Source organism: Olea europaea, unplaced genomic scaffold (genome assembly GCF_002742605.1).
Source record: "Olea europaea var. sylvestris unplaced genomic scaffold, O_europaea_v1 scaffold244, whole genome shotgun sequence".
NCBI classification, from domain to species: Eukaryota; Viridiplantae; Streptophyta; class Magnoliopsida; order Lamiales; family Oleaceae; genus Olea; species Olea europaea.
The window spans coordinates 327,839-339,639 of NW_019242592.1; the positions used below are offsets into that span (position 1 = coordinate 327,839).

The following is an 11,801-nucleotide window of genomic DNA, read 5'->3' on the forward strand; positions in this document are numbered from 1 at the left end:
CAAATCCAAACTCTACAAGTGCTTATTTGAGGGCCGTGTACCAAGCACAAGGTGCTTGTTTGAGACCGTATATTGCCTTTTGAAGGCAACATACATGATTTGGTTTGTCATGATCCTGAAAACCTGGTGGCTGTTTCATGTACACTTTTTCTGTGAGATGGCCATGAAGAAATGCATTATTTACGTCTAATTGCCTTAAGGACCAACCTTGCACCACAGCAAGAGTCAAAACAGTTCGGATTGTAACTAGTTTAACTATAGGGCTGAATGTTTCTTTGTAGTCTAGACCGGGCCTTTGATTAAACCTTTTTGCTACAAGTCTTGCCTTAAATCGATCAATTGAACCATCGGCATGCCTCTTAATCCTAAACACCCACTTACAGCCAATAATATTACAGTGTTGTAGTGGTGGAACTAGTTGCCATGTATCATGTCTCATGAGGGCAGTCAATTCAGAGGACATAGCATCACGCCATCGTGAGTCAGAGAGTGCTTTAGTGACACTTGTAGGTTTCAAGGGAGGAGGAATTGGGTGCTTGGTGACTAAAAATAATCTTTTTGGTTTGTAAATATTCTTCAAAGACCGGGTGGTCATGTGGTGAGTGCGCACTTCAGTGTTTGGAGGTATGACAGACTCATGCATTTCTAATTGAGAAGTTTGCTGTATAATCAAAGGAGAGTGAGAAGACTCTCTTACCTCAGGTGAGTTTGGCACAGAGGAGGACCCAATCACAAGCGATGGTGTAGACTTGGTACCCGCTGTAGGAGAACCTTGAGTTTGGAGAGGAGGAGTATTTAATTTCGACAAGGGTATTAGTGCTGGCTTAGAATCACACAAAGATGTAGATGTGTGTCTTGGTGTTTTTAGGTTCGATTTCTCAAAAGGAAATGTGTATTCATGAAATATCACATGCTGAGAATAATAGGTCCGTCGAGATTTGGGCTCAACACATATGTATGCGTTTTGAGAAAGTGAATACCCCATAAATGTGCACGCCTGGGCTTTTGGCTCAAGTTTGTGTTTATTGTAGGGCCGAGTCAAAGGATAACACAAGCAGCCAAATTGCTTACGCTTCATGTAATTTGGTGGTTGCTTAAACAATTTCTCGAATGGAGATTTATTTTGCAAGTTGGGAGTGGGCATTCTATTTATGAGATAGGCTGCAGTTTGGAATGCATATGGCCAATATGAAAGGGGCATATGAGCATCTGTAAGAAGGGTGAGTCCAGTTTCAACAAGATGGCGATGTCGTCTTTCAGATACGCCATTTTGTTGTGGAGTATGGGGGCAGTAGTGTAATGACTGATGCCATGAACGGACAAATAGGATTTTAGTCCAATGTATTCTCCTCCATTGTTTGAGTAAATAGTCTTTATTTTGGCATTAAATCTATGTTCCACAAGATTTCGAAATTGAGGAAAAATAGTTTGAACTCTTGATTTATGAGATATTGGATATAACCATATGTATTTGGTATAGTGGTCAACAAAAATAATGCAATATTTTGAACCATCAACACCAATTTCATGAGACGGACTCCAAACATCAGTATAAATTAATTCCAAGGGAGCTGTGCTAGTGAGACCATGAGAATTAAATGGTTGGCGATGAGCTTTATTTTGAGAACAAGCGGTACAAAGGGATGAATGACCAGTTTTATTTGTAGGTAAAGAAAAAGCATTAATTAAATGATGGACAATTTTGGAGGACGGATGACCAAGTCTTTTATACCATCCATCAGTGGTGGTACGTTCGAGAACATAGGCAACAACATTTTTCGAGTTCTTAGGGAGGTTCTCCAAAAATGGGTACACGCCATCTTCACATTCGCCTGAGTAGTATTGCCCCCGTGATCCAATCCTTCACCAAAAAATGAGAAGGGTGAAATTCGAGAAAAATATTATTATTCTTTGTAAAATGATGGATGGAAATAAGATTTTTTTAATAGTGGGAACACAAAGGGTATCATGTAAATGAAAGACACGATTAGGCGATGAAAATGATAAAGAACCGACATGAGATACATGCAAACCTGATCCCTCACCAATTACCACCTCATCAGTACCATCATATTCAGAATGAATGGACAAATTTGAGAGATCAGTTGTCATGTTGTGGGATGCCGCTGAGTTAACAAGCCACTTTTGATTTTTTCCTTGTGAGGAGGTTGCACTGTTGGCTATAGGTTCAACCGATTTCATCTTTGGGCAGGCCTTTGCCGTATGGCCCACTTGGTCACACCATTGGCATTTGGGCTTGTATTTGCGAAAACCCCAAAGTGGAAGGACCATTTTTGTTGTTGTTACTGCGGGCTTTGATAGAAGAGAATCGATGATTCTGCTTATTTGTTCCAAAGTACCCTGGTTGTCGATGACTGTAGCTTGCAGTTGCAAGCATGTTTGAAGCCGATTGAGTCTCCAATCAACGAAGGTAACTTTCATGACCTACCAAAAGGTCATGAATTTCTTTAAACTTCAGAGAAGTTTCACGAGCACGAATCGGGGCTGCAATTTCTAAAAACTCGGAACCCAGTCCATTGAGGATATACAAGGTTAAATCATCATCCGAAACTGGATGATCAATAATTACAAGTTTGCTTCAATTACTTTGATAGCTTGTAGAAACTCCGTGACGGAGCGATTGCCTCGAGCGCTCAAGGTAAGGTCCTCCTTGAGTTGCATAGCATGTGTTCGTCATTTTCCTTGATAAGTAGTAAAGTCTGCGGGTTGGAACGTTCTTCAATCGTAAAGTTGAAGTTCCTTGGAATCACCTCCCCATACTATGAAACAGATGAAATAAAAAATGCTAAAAATCACCTTCCCAAACTATATGCAACATAAAAATCAATGACGCTACCAAGCAGAAAGTTAAAATTGAACCTTCTTCTCATCCTCTTGCGACTCCATGCCTCGCATAAACAACTCTTCGAAGCTCGACTTGGTGGAGTAGTAATGGAGAGATGAAGGAAACAACCTGAGGAAGAGCTTCCCAGAAAGGCCGGAACGGTTGACGGAATGGGTTAAATGGTGACTGCAGAAGGTAGAATGGATGGCCAAAGGTACGACCCTTGAAGCTATTGGTGTTATAATCATGCCCCTTCAAATCAAGTCAAAAACCAGAAAAAATAAACTTTGGGTTCATGGAATTTCAAAAATAAAATATTTAATCATTCCCCAATGGTGGACAGAAGATAAACTTACCGAATTCCAGTCATCATCTTTGAGAAACTGTTGATAAATGATGAGCAAATATTAGAATAATCTTAGCGGACAAATATATATTAGTTACAGCGCCGAAATTGTTAAAGAATAGAAATTCAAAAGTGAAAAATCACCTTCCCCTACGCCAAATGCAGATCGAAGAAGAGTGGAAGAAATATTATTTTAGAGCCTATTTATGAGTGATTTTGAGAATTGATTTTTTGACCGTTAGGAAAAAAGTGGGATCTATCTATGACAGCTGGATTAGTGAAATAATGATAAAAAAAAATCAATTTTTTGAGTGAAAAAATCGCTCCCGAACAGACCTTTAATGTCTGTGGGCTAATGGGTTTCTAGGGCCAAAGTATAAATTGTGGCGATATTGTTTTAAAGATTTTGGCGGGCCAAATCCTGGCAATTATTTGTTCATTGTCTAACTTCAATTATTCTTTTACATTTAGGGCAAAGCTACCATTGATGCGTCTTCCCATGCAAAAAATCCACCTTTTTACTACTATCAAATTTTAGTGTGGAAGCCATATTTATACAATTTTAAATCATAGTCACGCTTCTCTCACAAAATGATTTAAAAAAAAAATTGTAGTAAATGCTTGTGGTATAGAAACAATAATCTACCAATTATTTTGATACGGATAGTCACGAAAGTTTTTGTTTTAGGATTTGTGAAAACAATGAAAAGGAAGATCATTGATTGATTTTTATTTTTCTAAGAAGTGATAAGATAAGAGAGAATAATCAACAATTATCAATTTTCAATCCTCAATCCTTATTTAGTCAATTTGAATCACATTATTATCTTAGCTAAATCCACATATTTATAATAATTAAAGGAAATAAACATTGATTTATGACTGATTTTCTATATGATAGTTATGATTTTTTTTAAAATAATTTTCATTTATTTATAATTTTCTGGTCCAAAGCATATTATATTTTAGACCATAAAAAACGAAAACAATTGCAAAATGGCGCAAGTGAAATGGTTCCAGCAGTTTTTCGGTTTAGTTGTGAGAAGATAGGATTGTGCATCAGAACTTCACAGACTATGGATGGTGGTTTTTGAGCAGATAAGCACGGTAAAGAATGAAATGGTGGCTCCTTTTTCTGTAGAGTGAAGGTTGGAAGGGTGGGAGAGGGAAGCTGCCTTCATTGGTTCTTTTGCATTTTATTCGGTTCTTGCAGATGACACCTAGTGGAGATTTGTGATGTACTCTTCGCGGTTTGTGCATGGTGGTGCTAATGATTTTGTTATGTCGATGAATGGTGGTGATCAGGGGAAGTCAGGGAGGATGAATTTAATTTTTTTTTTTTCATACTAGGCTAATACATTAAAAATATATATGTTCATAAAAAAAATTCCACTAAAGAATAGCTTGGGCCTTGGGCAAGCCTGGGCTTTGCCCCCTTCCATCCGTCCTTGGTGATGATGGTTCGTTGTGTTTGTGGCGGGCAGTGGCAGTGGAAGTGGAAGAAGCAACGATGGTCCGTTGGTGGTGACATAATAAATGCTACAAGTGATGAGTTGACAGTTGTAGTGTAATAATGAAAAAAAGGTTGAACCACAACCTTGTGGGTCCCCATCGTCCCGTTCTTAGAGTTTTGTGAGGGAGGTAAATCGCGGGATGTACCCCAACAAGCCAAGGAATAAGAATTGTCCGTATACTGCGTTTACAAGGAATCTAATTTCATGTCTTAGGAATTGAACCCCCACACTGCGACTGCTAGCAAAGAGTGAAATAACCTTCTTCCTGTTCTTTATACCATTGGGTTATGTCTTGGGGGGTGTTGTAGTGTAATAATGAATGGTATGGCGTACAACTAAATGTTACAAGTTATTGTGGTGATATCGATGGTCGCAATGATGATGGAAGTAAAAGAGAACATATTATGTTACAAGTGATGATGGTAGCGACAAAGGAAAAATGTGATGATGAGATGTGTGTAACATTACTTTACAAGACGTAAACATTTTGCTACGAAATTAACTGTAACAAATAAAAAAGACTAATAATATTATTCAAGAATAAGCCTTAGTTTGGGTCCCATTTTTATGTTAAAATGAATTTTGTAATAGTGTTTTTTAAGAATGTGTGGTTAAAAAGTAATAGAAAATTTTGAATTTTACGTGCAAATAATTTTATTGATAAAATGTGTGGTTAAAAATGAGTGAGAAAAAATGAATTATTGAATAATGAAAATTAAACAGGCACTAAATAAGAAAAGTAAGCATTTAATTATAAATTTTTTAAGGGGGTGTTTGATAGACATTTTTATGTAAAAATGCATTTTAGAATAGTAAATTGATGTGAAATATATAGTTGAAAAATAAGGAATTTTTTTTTATTTACATATTTTAATAAAAAATATGTGATTGAAAAGAAGAGAGGGAAAAATGTATTTTGAAGAAAATAACTACCAAACGGGGTCTAAGAATATTTTCGAATTGTTCCCAAAAGAAAATGGTAATTGTAACCAAAACGTGTAAAAACCTAGTTGATACAATCAAAACCCCTCAACTCAATAGCTTGATCATGTTAGGCTGAACTCTAGAGATTGGGCTCTCCATCTAACACCACCAAAAAAAAAAAAAAGGGAAAAAAAATTATTATTACTATTTTTTTTTTGAATTTCAAATATGAAATATGGTTGCTAGTACAAGATATGTCATCATAGTTAATAGTTCCAATTCTAAAATAGTACTTCCAAACCGGCCAAACAATGCCGAGTCTCCCCAATATCATCGCAACCAAACAAACCAAATTTCGATGAAAACCAAGATACGATCAAACAAACCGAAGAAATTGTCAATAAAATCACACGACTCTCCCCCATTTTACCTCACTCCTTTGTTCCTCCCTCCCTCGTGCACTCCGCCACCCTCTCTCTTTCTCTCTATTTCCATTTTCAGATCCATTTTCTAATGGCTTCCATTGCTACTTCCTCTGTTTTCTTCCCTGTTTCTAGCTCTTTGAAGCAAAACCAGGTTAGATTCATGTTGTATTTGTTGTTTAATTTATTTTTTCTGGTAAAATGTTGAATCTCTTTTAGTAGACTAAGGTTTATTATGAATCTTTATGTCTCTATCTTTAAACATAAATGTTTTTTGTTATTTAGTTGTTAATCATCTGATTTATATATCTTCCTGTTGAAAATCCATTTTTTTAAAGTGGGATTTTGATCTTCTGAATGTTCTTGATCTTCATTTTTAAGTCGAGATTTTTTAATAGATTATGAGTTAAAAATTACAATTGTTTTGTAATGGTTGACGAGTTTTTGTTCTATACTGTTGAGCTTGTGCTTTCGGGTTTCTAATGTTAATTATTAATTATATATTTTTGAGTGAGGAGTAAGTTTATATTTTAAGGATTGAAGCTCCTGTTCGTGGACATTTTGTCTAAGAAGTTCTTGTACGTTTATACTTGTTCCTATATACACAATTCTTAAGTTTTCGATGTTATTTTGTTCTTGACAATCGAATGTGCTAGCAACCTCGGAATTGTCATGTTTATGTCTTTTTCCTTATTTTTAGCTAAAGACTGTTAATGATACTACTATGAGTAATTTCATTCAACACTGTTTCTAAACCCAATTTAGTATTGATTTGTTATTACTCTCATGGTTTCACCAATCTTGTATTTTTCTTTTCCCTTTCAGGTCTCAAATTTGAAGATGGTTTCGCTTTCATTCACAGGGAAGAACTTCCCGTCTCTTAGGTTGCAGCCTCCACGTTTCCGCGTTGCCTGTGCGGTAATATATTCTCCAGCTTATTTTCAATCTCGCTTTTTTTATTTTTTATTGGATTTTTAAACAAGTTTTCGGTAGAACTAGGTTTGTTGCAAAATAGTAAAATTTAAATATAAGTGGCTGCATAATTTGGCATCCATCATTTGTATGGCACTTAAATTGTCTCCTCCATGTAAGAACCAAGTAGAGCGAAAATTTAGTTTTAGGGAATTCCAGTTCGAAGCATGCTTTGCTAAGCTGTAATGAGAAAAACAGTAAAAATATTCCAAAGACGTTTGGATTACTTACTTTTAATAAAGAAAGTTATTTTTTCTGAAATTAACTCTCACCTTAATGTCAAAATACGCAACTTACCTTACCCCATTATCTATTTTTGCCAGCAGACAGATTGTTTATTTTGAAATTCTTTTACTTGAATGCATTTGAGCTTAACCAAACATGTATTAGTCAAAATCAAAACTTTGATTGAACTTTTTTTAGCCTCATTAGTAGTAGTTGTCTCATTTTGCATTGCTCTAGGTTGTCGGAGAATCCATTCTTTAGTTCAAAACTGAAGTTCTCTCCTCACAATTCACTTCCTTGTAGCTTAAACGAGATTCCTTGTACCATTTTTTTTCTAGCCAAATTACTTATCTCAGGAATGATACTTCATTAGGTTTTCTTTAAGTCAATCGATCTGTTTTTCAATATTATATAAGTTACAATATTCAAGTCTATGTTTAGCACACAGTACTCAACATGATGTTGGACAAGATTTTAGCGTCTTTTTTATTCCTTAATATTTCTAGTATTATTCAGTCCAGCTTATCATGCATGCAACTGTCGAAAATGGTGGTTTTTATTGTTCATCGACCAATGTAACTTTTGAATGGTTATTTGAAGCATTAACAAATGAGAACCAAATGAGGTTACTGACAATTTTTTATGTTTCTTTTGAGCAGGCTAAACCAGAAACAGTGGAGAAAGTGTGTGAGATTGTGAGGAAGCAACTTGCTCTCCCTGCCGATTCTGCTGTCACTGGAGAGTCGAAGTTTGCATCACTTGGTGCCGATTCCCTTGACACGGTATTTTTCTCTGCTCACTAGCAACTCCTGTTTGTTGATCGCCTTTGTGGGTAGATTAAGTAATTTATTCAAAATGACTGGAAATATCTTCTTCACTGTAATTGGGCTCAGCGCTTAGCCCTACTATGTGGACATTTTGTCATATACTCCCCGCTTACGTTTAAAAACGCAATTGGATGACTATAAGGGCATGTTTCGTAAGTATCACTAGACAGTGCTATAGATGATCTGAACTTATTTCTCTTCCTTAACATTGTCCGATACTATACACTACGTCTTATAAAACAATCTATAAACTGTTGGTTTCTGTTTGTAAAAACAGTAAATATCAATCCAAATTTTATGCTGTATAATTGGTTATTGAGTACAGATTGAACTTGTCGGTTTCTCTGGCTACTTCTATATGTGGACTCAACTTAAATTAATGCGATAACTCAAATATGATTTTATCGTGGATGTGTCCTCGTGATGATTCGCTTAATTCTTATTTTTCCCTATTTAGGTTGAGATTGTCATGGGACTGGAGGAAGAGTTCGGGATCAGCGTGGAAGAAGAGAGTGCCCAGACCATCACCACCGTTCAAGAAGCAGCCGATATGATCGAAAACCTCAAGGCTAAGAAGGCTTGAAAAATTTGAGCAAACATTTAGCGGCCTAGGTTTGCCTGGGTAGTTCCTTAACATATATTTAAATCTTGGTTTGCTTTATAATGATCCCTACATAGTCGTTGTCTTTGCTCGTTTTGTTCCGTTCGGAGGAACTAGCTCATCTCATTCTTCGTTTTCTTATTTCTGCTACATCTTTACCAGAACATGTCGAAGGACTTATTTTAATTTTTTTTTCTTTTTTTTTTTTTTAACCGTTTTCATTTCGTTGATGGAATCATTTGTGGTTTTACTATAATTCATTTAGATTTGAGCTAGAGTTAAAGTTAAGATTGTGAAGAATGTGGACAATGATCCCAACATTATCAAGCTATATTCCTCATTCCCCCAAATCAACCTACAAATCCTTCAATGATTGATATCTCTATCTATTCATTGTTGTTGGTTTGGTTCCACCTATAAATCCTTCAATGATTGATATCTGTTCAATGTTGTTGGGTGGGCGGTTGGGGACGGGGATGTGGGTCGCACGATATGTTTGTTATGTGTTGTATTGGACATGACTTAAGTTGCAATTAAGCCACCCCCCCAGGGTTTGACGACTATATATGCCCCTATTTGGCCCCCATTAAATTATATTCCATTACATACCATTTTTCTCTCTTATTTTCAACAACACAATCTTCTATAAAATAATATTACACGCAAATCGAAAATTTTTCTTTCTTTTTCAATCGAATATTATTCTACCCATTTTCATTTTCAAAAAATGGGGGCGAAACAGGGGCTATATATATTAAAGAAAATGAGTTTTTGAAGAGTAATTGTTTTGATAATGCGCGTTAAAAAGTATGAAAAATTTTTGGGTTTATGTGAGAAATATTTTACTCTGAAAATATGTGATTGAAAATGAATATGCGAGAAAGAAATTTCGAAGGAATGGTTATCAAACAGGGGCTAAATTGTAATAAAAATCTTCTATCAAGTTCTTTTAGGTTATGTAAATCATCCTCGCTGCCCTCAATTAGGGCATTGGTGCTTTGACATATCATCTCTTCCTCTTCGTAGGGAATTTTTTTTGGGAAATGCTATGTGGTGTATTTTTTTTGGAAAATGCTATGTGTACATCATAAGGTGTACACAATGCATTACACCTCTCTCACATGGAGAGGGCTCATTAATATTTTATTGTGTGTGGACTTCCCTTTATGTGGGGGTGTAATACTATGTGTATACATAGTATTTTCCTTTTTCTTTAAAACTTTCGAAATGTGGAATATTTACTTCTTGTCATTATTATATTGACAGGTGTATTAGTTCGGTGGAATCAAGTATTTAACTTTTGTTTGAGCTTCAATTTTTTTAAAATTAATTTTTTTCAAAACTTATTTTTAATCACATATTTTTCAATAAAAATAATATTACATACAAATTTAGAAATTTTTCTTAATTTTTAATCACACATTCTCCATTAATTTACTATTCAAAATACATTATTTTCCCAAAATGAGGCTTAAACAAGGGCATTGGAAACCAAGCATGAATAAATAGTGTGTGTGTGTATATATATTTTAGATATTATATCAAGTGAGAATTATTTTTTGGACATTTTTATCATTATCATAATTTAACTATTTCAATAATACATTACTTTTCATTTTCAATATATATTTCATTTATTTAGCCATTTAGTTGCTATCAATATCCATATATATTTGACAGATTTATCTCACCTACATGCTTTCATTAATGTATGAATCATTATTATTAATTCTCAATTAATTAATATTTACATTTATTTAATTAATATTCATCTTCATTTATGCATTTCAGTTGTTATTATTTCTAATTATATGTTAATTAAAATTTAACATTGAAGAATTTATTTCATTATTCACGTCCATATATACTAATTAACATCCAATTTTACTTAGAGCATGTTTGATGCCCCCTTTTTGTGTAAATAATGCATTTTTGAATAGTGAATTGATAAAGAATTTGTGGTTAAAAAATAAAGAAAAGTTTTGAGTTTATATGTAATATTATTTTATTAAAAAATATGTGGTTAAAAAGGAGCGAGAAAAATGTATTTTGAAGAAAGGGGAATCAATCAAGGTCTTAATTGAAAATTAAATAAATGATTTAACATTCATTGTAACGTATTTATTTTCTAATATTAATTATAAATTAATTAACATTAACGCATATCAAAATGTTAATTTTACAGCATTTATAAAGTATTTAATAATAACGTGTAATGCACGTTCAACGTTAATTAGTCAATTCAAAAATGAGAGTGAATATTGTGTTTTATATTTAGAAATTTTGAATATAATTTTAAACGAAAGACGAACCCTCAAATCACTGGGAAATATGAGCTTCTAGATTGCGTTGAAGGTACTCAACCCGCTCATTATGGTTGAGTTAACTGTTAACCTTCGACTTGGTTCAATCAAGAATTTACGTAGAAAACTACTTTTATTCAATTTGCCAATTGAAGCGAAAATTCGAAACTGCATTATATACGAAATCCTTATCGTCAAGTCATTAATTTTCTTGACCTTTCAGCATTGGGTGGACATCAGTCACCGTTATAAGAATGCAATTTCAATTTTGCTTCTGAAATAAATATCGTTTGAAAAGGGTACAAATGATGGGGACAACTCAGGAATGAAATAATTGTCCCTGTTTGATTCTGAATAAGGTAATTGACTTCATTTGCCAGGAAAAAAGATAAAAGAGTTAGATGGTTGGACCGACTGTTATGGCCCCAACACTGTGTCTTCCCAATTTAAATTGAGAAAATACAAAGTTACGTCAAATCATTCTCGATATAGCAATAAAAGCAAGACGTATAGGTAGATCAATTCATAAAGTTAATCCTTCGGGGGTTCCCTCAGGTTTTTTTTTTTTTTTTTTTTTTTTTTTGACGCTAAGAAAGAACTCGGATCTTGATTTTGTGCAATCTTTATTCTGTAAATTCGTTTTTTATGTTACACGTATAAGCATCACAGAGAATACCTTCCATTTTCAACTAAAAAACAACCCTAAATCACACATTCCTTCGATCACGTGAGATTAAACACTAGCGTTAATTACACTAGTCAAGCGATCGAATTGAAACAATTTAAAATTGAATAACTAACACGAACGAAACACTTATAAAT

The 11,801-nt window shown here is 34.3% G+C and overlaps 1 protein-coding gene across 1 annotated transcript; it reads left to right on the forward strand.

Moving 5' to 3' along the window:
* The first annotated feature begins 6,040 nt into the window (after positions 1 to 6,040).
* Positions 6,041 to 8,951, forward strand: LOC111382153 (acyl carrier protein 1, chloroplastic-like). Its single transcript, XM_023006039.1, has 4 exons — positions 6,041 to 6,205; positions 6,877 to 6,969; positions 7,908 to 8,030; positions 8,533 to 8,951. The coding sequence occupies exons 1-4, from the start codon at positions 6,143 to 6,145 to the stop codon at positions 8,656 to 8,658; spliced, it is 405 nt and encodes a 134-aa protein (XP_022861807.1). The 5' UTR covers positions 6,041 to 6,142; the 3' UTR covers positions 8,659 to 8,951.
* Positions 8,952 to 11,801: the final 2,850 nt, after the last annotated feature.